This window comes from Pisolithus orientalis, assembly GCF_024613125.1.
Source record: "Pisolithus orientalis strain OTSU chromosome Unknown F5J12scaffold_37, whole genome shotgun sequence".
NCBI lineage: Eukaryota > Fungi > Basidiomycota > Agaricomycetes > Boletales > Pisolithaceae > Pisolithus > Pisolithus orientalis.
In genome coordinates this window covers 314,517-328,875 of record NW_026260818.1, presented here as the reverse complement: position 1 = coordinate 328,875, position 14,359 = coordinate 314,517, and the positions used below count along the sequence as shown (strand labels likewise).

The following is a 14,359-nucleotide window of genomic DNA, read 5'->3' as shown; positions in this document are numbered from 1 at the left end:
GGATCAGCCTGGTCCCGGCGCTGACTCAAAACACGATCGTATGGCGAAGGGACACAAGTCGTCGGCGACAGCTGGCACCAGAAAGAAGAATGCTCGCAAGGCTGCGGAAACTGCAGGTCAACCAGCTTCTTCTCCTGTTTCGGCGGCCAAACTCCCAAAGAACACCAAGGGCTCGAAGAGAGAGCTGAGGGAGGCACGCCAGAGAGAGAAGGTCTACATACCCCCTGTCAAACCTGCTCCCCCGAAACTCGATCCTCTCGATACAACAGGATTGGCAAGAATCTTACCTCCCGATCTCGTCGTCGTTTTGAGGAGTCTCGGTAAAAAGGATGCAGTCACCAAAACTAAGGCATTGGAAGAATTGTCTAAGTGGGTGGATGACGCCGCGAAAGAACCGTCAGATGTCGCAGACGAAGGCTATGACGGTGGTCAAAAGATCAATGTAATCGTAGAGATGCTGCCGGTCTGGGTGGGTCTTGGTACTTCACGCTCATGCTTTCCCAATACCAACTCAAGAGTACATAGTTGCATCGTATTCCTGTCCTGTTCACGCATCCCGCACGCCGTGTCCGTTTCCTCGCAGGTTCGCTGCAAACTGCTCTCGTTCGGCTGCCCCCAACGCGTAGCGCACTGATTCGTTGGATCGCGGATCAAGCATCTCAAAGTGAACTAGTAACCGTTCTTGGAGTATGGGTTATGCTTGCACACGATGTGGACCGTGGCGTTGCAAATGTGGGGGAACGCGGTTTGACTGAATTCGTCGGAAGTTCCCCCAACCTTGCAAGTCCTTTGCCTTGCGTTACGCTTACTTCGCCCGTTCTCTCCGATCTCCTTACCTTCTCTTACCGTGCAGTGCTAGACCCAGCTGGCCTTCACGCGTCATTGAATCCCATCGCGGCACCTATAGATCCTATCGCGTACATCACTTCTGGAAAAGGGGCGAAGGGAAAGAAAGGTGCCCCGGTAATACAAGGCAAGAAAGGTGGTTTCGTCTCCACCACAACCGAAAAAGAGTGGCCGTTATGTGCCTCCGACCGCAGAGCCCCGTTCTCAGGTAACTCCGACATCAGATCCTGCCAAAGCGGGTGACGCGCCAGGTGAGGAGAGCGAAGCTGACAGGAGCGGGCGATTGAGGGCTAGCGCTTTGGGTGCTGTGAGATGGATCATAGGTGCGTGACTACACATTTTTGCAAAGAAGTTTGGTCGTGCTGTTTGTAATGCGCCTTTGAGCTCACCGTGGAGAACAGATAATTACCTCCTTAACTTATTTCCTCTGTCAGGGACTTCAATGGAGGATACCACCGAAGTCCCACTACTGCAGCCTGTCAGCCCTCATTTGTCTTCGCCCAATTTTTGGTCCTCTCTACACCCGGGACCTACTTGCCCATTTACTCTCCCCGAAGATTCTACTAGAACGAGCGACAACGACGGAAGCGGTGTTCGACTTAAGGCGTGCTTGGGGCATTCCCAACCACAAGTTCGTCGTGCAGCGTGGGCGCTCGTTGCAAGTCTTCTGGAGGGGAAGAAAGGTTTGTACTCATTTTATGCAAATGCCTCCTGTCTCAATTTCTCACCTTATTGCTTTACTTGTGCACAACTCTTAGGCCCGTTACCTCCGGATATTTTACACATCCTGTCCTCAGCCATTCTACGCTCTGCGTGGGTGGAAACCGACGCAGGCGTACGAGTTGTACTCACCAAACCTTTACTGATGTTCTTGAAAGGTGTGCCTCGTTCGACAACTCCAAGTTAGTGATAATACTAAAATAACTTCCATAGATTATCCATGGGCCTGGACAATTGACGCAGAGCGCGCCATGAATAATTATGGGGATATTGAGATCGCCGAGGAAGTATCTGTAGATGAGCCTGAAGATGAGGCGGTGGATGACATTAGGTAAGGAACGTACGGACGAGGATGACTCCACGGACGAGGACGAGGACGACCAGACACTACCTTCGCCCGCGTTCTGTGAGTTTCTTGGCTTCCTGGAGATGGGGTGTGCAGGGAGCATGGCGGAGGGGTATCCACTAGTGTTGGTAAGTCGTGGCTGGGATCCCCGAAACGGTGGGTCTTCATTAGTTCTCATTCCAGTGCCACTTCCACGGTGATTGCTGCGTAGCAGCACTTCGTTGGTTTTGATCACGGAAGCTAATCTAGCACCCTTGCTTTCGACGTTACAGGTGTTCCCACGATCGCTGACCTATACGCACTCCTCTCAATTGCTGGACGCGTTATGGGCACCGTTCTATGCGCGTCTTCTTCCGGAGCGCCGAGCCACCGCTGCGTGGTTGCGAGCTTTGTTGGAGTGTATGGTGTGCCTTGTGAAGCAAGCTCTCGAGGTGGGTGCCACAGTACGACAGTCTGGTTCGAACGAAATGGACGACGTGAAACCTAGGACCTTGAGCCGGAATACGTTGCAGACGAAAAGCGACTGGTACGCCCACTACTAGAGAGACAGTTCAGCGCCTTGTGGGACGCATTGTCTACACGCACCCTGCGTATTGACGCAGTGGAGGCGTCCCGGACTATCGCAACTACATTAGACAGATTAGCCAAAATTGGAGAAGGTTAGTATCATCTGATTTTGTGTTTCTGTCATGATCTTTGGTCGAGCTGGTGTGCGCGTGCACTCACTGTGATTCCTAGATTTGTTCAAGAGTGCCTTCACTGCCATCGCCGTAAAGATAACAAAGGGCGAGGAGCAATCGTTGAGCCTTGCACCGACATTTTTGTGCGTCTTTAACGACACATTTGCACCTGGACACGTTTGCAGGCCAACAGACCCGTTTTCTCGTTGATAAGTACGTTTCGCGTGTTGTGCAGAGTACGAAAGCAGCACTACACGAGGAGAAAGGCGCTAAAGAAGTGGTAGCCAAGGTTGAACCACTCATCCACCTTATGGATACCTTCGGGTCACGACTTTTTGAAGATGATGAGTTTGCTTCGGTGCGTGAAGCTCAGCAATTCAGCGATTGCCCGACGTGTTGACAAATCCCCGATTGATGCTACTTGCGCAATACGAACTTGGGTGCTTTTCTTGCGGGAGGCGTGCGCATTTAGAGGACCAACGCGCTTTTCTCTGCGCACAGCATAGTCTTGTTGCAATCATCCCCGCTTTCCGTTATTTCTTACCTTAAGCACTCCTCGGCGGCTGGCAATTCTCTGGATAGGACTCAGCTGTTTTGGGCGAATTCTCCTTACCTCACTTGCATCTTATGTTTTTTCGTTCCCAACACCCGCAGAGCAGATGACATCCGCGAAGCCATTACTCCTACCTCTTCTCTCAGCGGTTCAAACAAGCTCACTACCTGGTCATCTTCGTGGGGTGTCCTATTCGATGGATACATTGATCCTGAAATGGCTAGATTACAGTGTAGAGCACAGCTCAGAACCTGTTGCTCTTGATATAGTAAACAACATACTAAGTGTGTACTGTACGTGCTTATTTTCGTTGCTCACCGCGATCACGACTACTCATGCATGTGTGCAGCGTACTTCATCTCTCCGCAGGGGCTGGCGGCTATTACGGATGCATTATCGCGGAACGTCACTAGCTACGCGGAAACCATGCTAGATGTTGCTGGTGTCTCTCCCTTCGGAATGAATGGTACCGCGGACCTATCTGCGACCTCGGCCACTCGTGCTCTGAGTCTTGCGCGGCGGCTGATAGATGCCGGGTATCAAATGGCTGGAGAGAAAGCCGCGGAACTGTATGTGGGAGTGGCTCTTCTGGCCTTCATTGTTCCCTCCTCCAACGGAGAGGATGATGGGAACACAGAAGGAGTTGATGATGCAAGGGTAATCTGGGAATCACTTGTCACCAAGAAGCATGACGGTGAGGGAACGGAGGAAATGCGACAAGCTGTGAGTGCTCTGCTGAAAGAGCAGCTACGCAAGAACGTCGTGAACAGTAGGATCTTATCGAGGTGTGTTATCTTCCCAGCCTTTGTCCCGTGGTAGGCTATCATAGTTAACCTTCCGCTGTAGGCCAGACCACATCATGCGCGCACTGTTACCTGGAATACCTGGTCTCCAGATTGATGTCCTAATAGACATCCTCCCATCGCGTTCTGATTTGGACGTGCTCCTCGAGGATCTTCCTGGTACAGCGGTCTCTCCAAGTCTTGCATTGATAGATGCCACCATTCCTACCACACCATCCTCAGAAGACACTAGTTATTATCCCATCGCGAACCCCGGGGACGCTCTCATTCTACCTCTACACCCGTATGGCCGAGCCGTTTTTGCACTCCTTACATACCTTTCCTCAGTACGCACGAAGGCGCTTGTGCATCTGTGGGCATTGCGTCACGTTATCACGTTTGGGGTGTACCTTGCGGAGTACGTGCATGTCGGGGACGAGCGAAGCCCTGTGTTCGGCGGCACATTGGACGCTCGACCGGGCAAAGACGCGATTGCTCTTGCAAAACGTGAGATAGCGAGGGATTTGCTAGGGAAAGCGCAGGCTTTGGTGACGTACCTCCTAAGCCGGGCCAAGGAAGATATTCATGCACGAGCCGTTGGAGCGCTCTTGAAGGATGATTCCGGCGTTGAAGAGGGAAGTTTCGCATCATTCGTTGTCGAGGTCGTGCGCAAATCCGTAGAGGGTGACACCGTTCGAGATGCGCTCGTTTTGCGAACAGTGCTTCAACATTTGTTTGTGGATGCAACCAAAGATGATGCAGACCTATGGCTCGTACTTGCACGCCGGTTCGAGAAGACAGGTACGCCAAATTCCGTTGTTTCGTCACCTACAATTGACTCATTCGGCTCCTTCAGCACCCCAGACCGCCATTGCGATATTGGTCTCCATCACAGTATATGCACCTGAGCCTCCCAAGCTCGATAGGTACCGCAATGAACTAGCTGCAACGCTTCTCGGTGTAAAACCTGAAGACGCTGAGACTACCGGGCTCAAATACCTTCGTTTGCTTAGCGCAAGCGCACCCGACCCAAATTCGGCGGTGGTGTTCCTACCACAACATCGCGCTGTCAATGTGATGCGTGCTTGTCAGACATGGATTGCAGAGGGGGATGAGGACGCCAGCGAGGAGTTGGAGAGCGTAATGACCCTGGTATTCCGACATGTTGCACCCATTTTAGAGAACGTGCCGGGATCGCACTGGGAGTTCATTTGGGATGTCGTAGAGAGCAATCTGGAGGTATGAGTCGCCAGCTTCTTCTTATTCACTTCGGCTAATCCTGTGGTACTCGCCAATGCGATACATATACGGGTCCCAGGTTTGTTCGCTGGAGGAACCGGACACGCTAGCGACCCTTGGACGCACGTTGCAATTGGTCACTACCATCGAGGAGCTGGTAACGACGAACAAATCACTACGCGAAGGCTGGGAGAAGAGACGCAAAGCGATCTTTGGCCTGATTAAGAAGGTCGTCATCGTCGACACGCGTACGTCGTGCGGATGCTGATATACTGCCTGGACTGAAATCCCCCGCAGGTGAAATATCGTATTCCGATCCGCGCGCCATTTGTCGTGAGCTGGCGATGTCGATTGTCCAAAACATGCCATCTTCCATGATAGATGAGAAGACGCTGGCGACTGTAGGTTCCCGGACGATCAGCGTTTCGTGACTCTGCTCACATCTCCGTAGATGTGTCACCTCCTCGCAGACAACTCCCCGGATGTTCAGAGGATGAGCTACCACCTGCTGCAGAGTGCTGCTTCCAAGTTTACGGAACATCTTGTGGTCGAAGCGGGTGTTGACACGGAAGGAACTGTCAAATCTGAGCTGCCTGAGGAATTACTCGCTATTCTACAACAGGGAATTGGAGAGGGATTTGACGAAGATTTGCCTAGCTCACGCAGCCTGGAGGTGTCTGGATACTTGCTTGCGTGGATGGTTATATTCGATCTCTTCACCGGTGCTGTGAGTGTCTCCCTTCTTCGCATGGCTGCACGTGACGGAGCTGATGCTGGTACAGTCGTTGAAAGTTCGATCAGGCTACTTTAACCACTTGAGGAGTCTCGATATTGTTTCTGAGCATTTTATTCCCAGCATTTTTGACGTACTTGGCTTGCTTGACGGGAAGAAGGTGTTTAAGTTAGACATGTGGTCCGTGGACGAATTCTACTTAGATGGTAAGGAGCTACACTCGCAGCATATACTACATACTTATCCGCATTCACAGCTTATGATCCCGCAGACTCTCTTAGCCTCCAACTGCTCGCTGCCCACCTATACCATCGTGCTCTGCTGACTATTCCAGCATTGATAAGGAGCTGGATCAGCGATCGCACTGACAAGCAGTTGCTCATGCGTATCAGCGACTATACATCGGCTCATTTCTCACCCGGAATCATCAAGGCAGAACTAACGCTGATTCGACACCCCCCCGAATCTTCTGAGTTGTCGACCACTGAAAACTTGAATATCAAAGTGTCTTCGGCATTTAACGAGGTCGCTGCATCGTACTCGGTCGACGAGCAAGTGCTAGAGCTATCAATACGGATGCCAAATGACTGGCCACTTCGTCGCCTCGAGGTGCGGGACACGAAGAAGGTGGGTGTCTCAGAGGAAAAGTGGAAAGCATGGGTGTTAGGGGTACAGCAGATCGTATGGCAACAAGTGAGTCCAGTTTCTTGTGTGCGAGATGGGCTGCTGATGCGATTCTTTTATCAGAATGGGCGGATCGTGGACGGCCTAACGCTGTTCGCAAAGAATGTGACCCTCCACTTCGCTGGACAGGTGGAATGCGCGATCTGTTACTCGTGAGCCACGTTCCATATTTTGATGATAGATCCATTCATGTCTCTGGCAGTATTATCAGTGTCATGGATGCCAGTCTTCCTCAAAAACCTTGTAGAACCTGCAAGAATCGTTTCCACGCCAGTTGCCTTTACAAAGTGAGTCAATACTGTTCGCGTGTCTTGCGACGATTCCAATGATCCCGTGTTGTACAGTGGTTCAAATCAAGTCACTCGTCTAGTTGTCCGCTTTGTCGATCCAATATCATATAGACAAGCTGTTGTATTCGTTTGTGAAGCTGTAGCTTTACATGTCTTACTAGTAGCGAATTGCCATGATGCGCCATCCGTTGCGTCGCCCTCCATCTCATTTTAGTTCATCACCTAACATCCCAGTTACACGTACACGCTGGCCATGCAATCACGCTCAGTCTGCTTTGCACGCGTACAGCACCTCATATTACAAAACTTACACGCCCCTATAGTACTCTGGTCCAGTTACTACAATAAGGGTAAGTACGTACATGGGAACAAGAATGGGGGGAACATATGTACTATGCATACAGAGATACAAGTACAAAAGCTCTGGTTATCGCTGACAAGGACAAGGATCATATTCCGGAACGAGAGAGCTCACGGATCACGTTATCATCTTCCAACACCAAAAACCATCTGTGTCGTACGTTTTGATCAACCCTCTGAAGATGTGCCTGTCTCTCAGGTAGTCGACACGTCTTACGCCTCTACTAGCCTCCAATTGTGCCAGCTGTGGCACACTCGAATATCTGCGGGTATATGCATGGGAAATCGCCCTCCGTTCCCAGGTGGTTTACCATCGCCCAATCTGCATGGGAGATCTGTCGGCGAACGGAATGATAGATCATCCGGAGGACGTCCCCGACGGTGATAGTTCCGGAGGTATATTCATTATATCGGAGTTCGATATCGATCGGCCACTGTGGAATTGCATCATGAATGATCCGCATCTTCGTGACCGGAGGGGTCGTCGCAGCTTGACGAAGCTCACCCTCCGAAATCAAAACGAACTGTTCTGTGGCGAGGACCCGCATTGGCGAAAAGGTTGGAGAAGACAGGTCAAAGTAGAGATCGCTCAAGGTCGAATCTCCGTTCAGAAGAGGATGTAGCCAGAAGTTCTGGTTGGCGCCCTGGTATCCCCAAGGAGAATAGGGTACAGCATTGTTCCATGGGGAATACATTCCTCCGAAAGAATGCCTCCTGGACCTGTAGAGTGAAGGTGCGGACTGCAAGAAGGGGCTTGGTGGCATTCCGTCGACCCATGAACGGCTGCGAGAACGATAGGGTTGATGATACCATGCAGTATCACCATTGTAAGGAAAATCGTTGGTGGGGGTGAAAGACCTAATGTAGGGTGATGCTGCTGGTAAAGGGGAATACAGGGAAGTTGAAGTGGCGGGTGGGATGAACGGGGTAGACGGTTGGTAAGGGGTATAATTAAGGTATGGTGCAGGTTCAAGCGCAGCAGCCGGATATGTGTACGGGGATGACATCGGTCCAAGAGTTGCTACCAGTCCTGCGAGGGTCGCCAATTTATGTGTCGCAAGAGCTACGGGTTAATTGGGCGGTGGCTCGACACAGCTTGGGATCGCCAAGTCCTCCATGACCTCGGGCGGCTCTGAGTTTGTATCATGGAGACAGTTGGAGCTGATACCATGAAAGTCATAAGACCGTTGGTCGGATCAACATACTATACCTGGTTCATAGTATATGCAGTGGTGGTAGTTCAAACATCTTACCACCATCCAAATTCAAGTTGGTTGAACGACCAAGCCTCAGTGCTCAGCGGTTAACACTGACTTTGCCACGATAGCTGACCAGATAACCAGCGAGTCTGGCAAACTCTCTATGGCTCGACGGCTCGGCAATCATTTGTTTGTGAGTCATTCCAGATACAAGTTCACATTGGGAAGGGGAGACCGTTCATTCCACCACCAACGAATGAATGCTGTGCAGCCAACGGACACTGTACATGTGGACACGCATGAGGAACATTGCAAGGTAAACTAGGTAGTCAAAGCATAATGGACATACAATACTTTGTTTAACCCCGAAGGGAGCAGGCCGACGGAGTGTTTGGCTGCGATAAGCCTTGCGCAGAACATCGCAAGTTACTTGTGTGTTCAATACTAGAAATCTAGAACCTCAACGTTTGATGGCGACCATGCATTTATGTAAGCCTTTAGGCTTATTAGTGCAATCGAAGCAACATGTGCACCATACCGCATCCATCCCAAGGCTTCGGACCTATTAGGCGTAGCAATATCGACACTCTTTGGCACCGTATCGTCATACTTTACCGTATGCGCCTCATTCAGCTCAAACCCGGAGTCGAGTATTCGGTTCATGCCCAAGGGTCACCAGATTGAATCGGATGTGGGAAAAAACAAATGGTCATATGCGAGTCAAGACTCGAAACCCCAAGTCAGCTTTTCGAAATTGAAACTGGAACATATCCTTGAAACTGGAACATATCCGGGGACCTGGCAGCTGATTTCTAAAACTCTGCTATTTGGTAAGTCGAAACCAACAGCATGTCGAGGTCGGTGTTTTGAAATTGAAACTGGAACCTATCCTGGGCAGGAGCGGTGTTGATGTCACGGATTTAACTTTTCTGAGACTCCAAGTCGTCCTGTGACCCGTTTCCTACTTTGGTCGAAATATGCCTCGTTCAGTGGAGCAGGGCGTGAGCATGCGACTATAAAGTCGAAACCTGCAGAGACAATGAAACTCCCTCCCTTCAAGCTTGGCCGAGTTCAATATCCTCGCCAGTCTCCGTACCGTCAGTCAAGTTATGATGGTTAGGCCAGACGCGACGACTGCTATACTGCCAGAGCCCAACCAGACAATCATTCATCCAGATCACCTATCCTTCTCTGTCAAGCAAGATGGTAGCACTTCAACAGCATTTTTTGCCTTTGCAGTAATCAAAGGTTTCGTTTGTCTGGTCCAAAGTGAGTCAGCCTTCGCAGACTTGCCCTCGCTCCCTCGCTAAGTTGCTCATCTAAAGTAACGACGCCTCGGAGCATGGACTCGACGTCCGTGCTGCTCGACGTTTCTATATTTCGCCACGAATTTGTTTCTATGTGGCGGTACTCCCATACAGTCCAACTCTATCCCTCAGAGATCGGGGCCTTCTTGGCCCTGAATACACATTCAGTCCGGTACGAGGAGGACAGCGGTACAATATTCCTCGCGAAAGACTTGATGTGCCATTTGAAGGGGTTCATGGATGCGAGCACCAAGTCCAAGGCATCCCGCAGTCGTCCAGCTTCGGGAAGGTGGCGGAGCTAAACGAGCATCTGGTAGTAGTGGCGCATTTGTTTGTTGTGGCAAGCTGTGCGGCGTCGCAGAAACCACTTCGGAATGACCAATGACCACCTAAGGTGTGCTAAGGGCTTACTGCTAGCTCTTATCTGTCTTATCTTCGTCGTCCTCCATTTCGTTATCCAAGCATTGTATTCTAGTACACGCACACTTATTAGGGTAGCTTTGGGTGGTGGTGCTATGTACCAATGGGGTTCATAAGGCTACCGTTTTGCCATCGTATGCTAAGGCGTACCCAAAGTTGACTGCTTTTGTGCCTGTGGAGGCTTCAGATCTGCCTCGGCCTTTCTTCAACACGCACGTGCTCTTCTCCACCATTCTCCAAAAACTGCTTCGTCTTACCCACAGTGACGTTTATGACGTAGACCGGGTCGATCGCAAGGCCCATCATTCTGTTGACGTAGTCGGGCAAAATCAAAAACACGTCAGTGAAAGAAGGATGCGAAGAGCCCGCTGGAAGAAGTTCCGGGGTGAGCAGCACATGATAAAGGATCCGACGAACTACTTACGAATGACATGGACTTCGTGCTGGGGAACACCAGAGAGCATATAACGTAACATGGAAAATTCCACACCAGCAGAGAATTCCTCAGAACTGACCGCAAGTAAGGGAACAGTAATCCGTCCATTCCATGATTGCAGTCCTGGGAGGTGTCAACAAACGGACGATGGAAGACGACGACGACGACGACACAGACTTTTCGTGGCGGGATCGAATACAACAATGTGGCTGAAGGAAAAACGACTGTCAGCGGCGGCAGCCATCTGCAAGGAAGGTCAACGAGTACTGTTGCGTGAGCAATACATAACGATCAAACTGACGGCTAAGCTCCCGCCAAAAGAGTGCCCTGCCATCACAGGCGCGTCGACTTCCACACAGTCCCACTCGTCCCAGTTGCTCGATGACGAGTAACGATGTCCAGTGGACGCAAAAGGCTCTCCACGCGCCGCTTTCTGTAATCCCGCCAAGACACCTTGCACCTCGGCTAAACGAACCTCCAACTGAACACGTCGAAGCATGGTATCATCCGATGGCTGTTCGGGCAAGTCTATCCAACTGGTCGAAAGAGGAAGCAAGGTAAGTATACTCAGATGCAGGGGTAAGGAAACGCACTCTAGATCGTTCCAGTGAATCCATGAAAAGTCGCTTTCCTCTCCATTTGCGTTGGTGATTCTTGCGTGTGGGCCAGTACCGTCCCGATGTTCTATAGCAGCAACAACAAACCCTCGAGATGCCATTTCACCACAAAAAGATGTCTGTGACAGAGGACCGGAGGTGTGGCTGATGAAACGTAGCGCAGGACAAAGGCTTACGTTCATTAAGCGCGAAGATCCTGCTCCGTGACTGAACAGTAGCAGTGGCCACTTCGTCGAACCCGGCAGTGCCTTCAGCGGCGCATTTGGTATGCCCGGAAACGTGGTTCCCCATGTAACGACAGCCGCCCCCGCATCTGGTACCGTGTAAACCCGAGTGCTTCTCAAGGTAGGGAACGCCTACGTACAAGCCATGTATTTATAGAACCAATTGCAGGTGTTGGACATTTTCATTAAGCCTTCGACGGTTTGACGAAGTCTACTCCCAACCATTTCCACTGTGACTGCCTCAAAAACCTCAGAAGTTTGTTTCTACTCACCTGGGAAACCATACAATGCGATGGTCATTTTCATTCGATTCAGTAGGATAGAACAGAGTAAACATGGTGGTGTCAATGGTGATTCCAACCTCATTCGGCATCGACTTATGCTTAAAATTTCCGAACGACTGTTTCGGGATGGAAATTTCGACGTCTCGAACGCCAACGCGGTACTGCCCACTGTAGCGGGGTAACGTCCTAGAGAATAAGGTGCCGTAAGGAGAACGTTTTGACACCGCTTGAATGTGCGGCGTTCCCAAGCTCTGTGAGTTTGACATAGCGTGCAGCACTGAATGCAACTCCAAAGTAACTCAATGAGAAAGAAGGACAAAAGGTACGAATACAAGCTTGAGGTCATTATGGAGTTATTGGAAATAGCCCAAAACGGTGGCGTCATAGGAGCTGGCATAGGAGATGCGTGAGAACCAGTTGCCTTGCTTGCGCCCCCTGTCTACGGAGCAAATAAAGGGGGGGCTAACTTACCTAGGTTTTCAAAAATCTTGTTCCTTGATGTCTTCTTCCCTAAGTGGCCCACCAACCCCCCTCACTTTCATGCACCACCTCTCTACGCCCCTGAAAACTGTGTAGGTAAGGGCAGCAACAACAAACCCAACAGCAATCCCGCAGTCTCCAGACCCGTACTGCGCAACGGGCCCTACATACCACGCCTGAGACATAAAAGGCACAAGTGCTCCACACGCGCAAAAGAATGCAAGGATGGCGGATGTTCCGGTAGGCAGTAACCTGGGAGAGTCCCACGTGGCAATTGGGTAGACGTCCTCGGTGAACGATGCGCGACGGAACAGCACGTGCTCGATCAAAACGATTGCCGCGAAAGCCGCACTCCAGTATCCGATTACACCTGGGAACGATCTCAACACAATAGTATGCGATGAGTGTCCAATGACATACTGAGAATGTCCACGAATGTTGTATAGAATGTCTTTGCGCCAATAATAGCGACCGGTATGAGGCTGGAGAGGATTGTCGATTAGCAGGCAAGTCTCCAATATACATATATTAAATGCAGCTCACACTCCCTCGGATACCAAAATATACACCCAACGCGGAACGAGGGCGAACCATCCGGCGATGGTCATGAAACTCGTGCTGAACGTGTACATGCACGGTGCGCAGGCGCTGGGTATGCTGAGCGCAACTAATACAGTGAGCAACTTTCCGAAGCTGCCAACAGGGGTCAAAACACTGTATATCAAACCTCCGACAGATGTGCTGTCCTGGAAGCCAGCGTTCCATGCAGGCACACTAGGAGCTGCAGCTGCAAAAGCTGCACCCATGGTATGAGCCGTAAGCTGCGACTTTCCATCAGACGCACTCATAGGCTTCAGTTCGAGGAGACTTACACTTGCAGTGAGGAACCCAAGATACGTGTAGAGGAAGACGCGAGAGCTAATACCGTTATATCAACTCACTGAGCGCAGTACGTGAAAGTGTCCTTACGATGAAGCTTTTGGGCTGTGGTAAACACCATAGTCGGGAGTTATCGTACACCAACTAAGCACACTAGCAGCCACCGTGGATCCAAAAGACAGTATGGATGATGCTTTCGGTGCTGGAACCGATACGGACTGGTTGATATGAAGATGGGGGTACCCAAGCGCAAGCATGGCAATGAATGCAATCACGTTTGGGATCCATGCTACGCTTTCGAACCTATCACGAAGGTGAACCACACGAACATGCGCAGGAACAACCACTACTTACCAATGAAGAAAGCGATACCCAAAGAACGTCACCTGGGTTTGACGATGAGAAGTGGGGATGCTAAACAGCGAAGAAACTCACCACGAGCGAGATGATACTTATGATAACGATGCCCAGGGTGTCGTCTATATGTGAGCTGACGCTTGCGATCGTCTGTCCTCCGATGATACAGTTCAAGATAAGGAAACCCTGCAGGGAGAAGACATTTAGAGCGCTGGGAATAATTGCACCGTAATAGCTTGATTGCAGGTAAGTTCCAGCGCTTAAGATAGAACGCGTGGCATCGCCTACCCCCAAGAAAACCGGGACTGAACCATAGCGCGGGTGCCAAGCTTTGGCCCAAATACAGCACTGATTTACTTCCATGTGAATGCTTTCCATTGAGCAGGTAGTGTGAACGTTTGCACGTACAAGATTGCCGGAATCAGGCAGACCCTGATGAGATCAGGTAAGCAGCAGGGCGGGTGAGATTACGGTATGGATGGCAGCTTACACGAGATCGACGATGGTTATAACGACGATGGAGTCACGCACGCCGAGCGAGAAGAAAGCTGGCCCGGCAGTTCCAGTGCTGAAGCTGCAGATTTGGAGAGTTGGCTGTCCTGCTCCCGAAGCTTGCCGCAGTGCGTGCACACACCTGAGGATGTTCATGTTCGCAGAGAACCAGACAAAGAACATCTGGTACCACCGCGTCTCCAGTCTCTCTTCCCTCGGGATCGGGGCGATGCTTCGTGTAGCATGAGATATGCGACGGTAAGTCTATGAATAGAAGAAGCTCTTACCCATGAGTTTCAACCCCATAGTGAGCTAGGAACGTTGACACACGCCGCAACCAACGTAAGGGTAAGGGACCTGCTTGTGGGTCATTACCAGGCTCGTCCATTGAAACTCTAGTCGACTAGAGGATCGAAGCTAAAAGGCAGCTT

General features: G+C 50.8%; 4 protein-coding genes across 4 annotated transcripts; 2 read left to right on the top strand and 2 right to left on the bottom strand.

The window, feature by feature from the left end:
- Positions 1-40: 40 nt before the first annotated feature.
- On the top strand, positions 41-7,856 carry F5J12DRAFT_785457 (uncharacterized protein; the record flags this gene model as incomplete). Its single annotated transcript, XM_051743244.1, is given in 26 exon segments — positions 41-469; positions 526-963; positions 1,055-1,169; positions 1,281-1,529; positions 1,605-1,748; positions 1,780-1,883; positions 1,903-1,972; positions 2,009-2,040; positions 2,185-2,343; positions 2,400-2,571; positions 2,651-2,769; positions 2,828-2,954; positions 3,292-3,438; positions 3,495-3,930; positions 3,992-4,728; positions 4,784-5,166; positions 5,246-5,414; positions 5,464-5,567; positions 5,618-5,893; positions 5,949-6,105; positions 6,156-6,592; positions 6,647-6,735; positions 6,786-6,870; positions 7,163-7,227; positions 7,278-7,390; positions 7,462-7,856. 26 exon segments carry the CDS (start codon positions 41-43, stop codon positions 7,854-7,856), a joined length of 5,751 nt encoding a protein of 1,916 aa, XP_051596619.1.
- A 1,688-nt stretch (positions 7,857-9,544) lies between these two features.
- On the top strand, positions 9,545-10,041 carry F5J12DRAFT_725764 (uncharacterized protein; the record flags this gene model as incomplete). The annotated part of the gene is made up of 2 exons (XM_051741664.1): positions 9,545-9,701; positions 9,758-10,041. 2 exons carry the CDS (start codon positions 9,545-9,547, stop codon positions 10,039-10,041), a joined length of 441 nt encoding a protein of 146 aa, XP_051596618.1.
- A 122-nt stretch (positions 10,042-10,163) lies between these two features.
- Positions 10,164-12,438, bottom strand: F5J12DRAFT_358221. Its single transcript, XM_051739036.1, has 9 exons — positions 12,192-12,438; positions 11,709-12,110; positions 11,577-11,647; positions 11,389-11,525; positions 10,897-11,331; positions 10,773-10,839; positions 10,584-10,718; positions 10,310-10,527; positions 10,164-10,252 (listed from the first exon to the last, which is right to left on the bottom strand). The coding sequence occupies exons 2-8, from the start codon at positions 11,984-11,986 to the stop codon at positions 10,343-10,345; spliced, it is 1,308 nt and encodes a 435-aa protein (XP_051596617.1). The 5' UTR covers positions 11,987-12,110; positions 12,192-12,438; the 3' UTR covers positions 10,164-10,252; positions 10,310-10,342.
- F5J12DRAFT_725727 (cytosine-purine permease) lies at positions 12,200-14,316 on the bottom strand (the record flags this gene model as incomplete). Its single annotated transcript, XM_051741662.1, has 12 exons — positions 12,200-12,570; positions 12,621-12,682; positions 12,744-13,021; positions 13,073-13,118; positions 13,170-13,382; positions 13,434-13,465; positions 13,515-13,671; positions 13,725-13,784; positions 13,845-13,868; positions 13,927-14,010; positions 14,071-14,160; positions 14,216-14,316. 12 exons carry the CDS (start codon positions 14,314-14,316, stop codon positions 12,200-12,202), a joined length of 1,518 nt encoding a protein of 505 aa, XP_051596616.1.
- Positions 14,317-14,359: the final 43 nt, after the last annotated feature.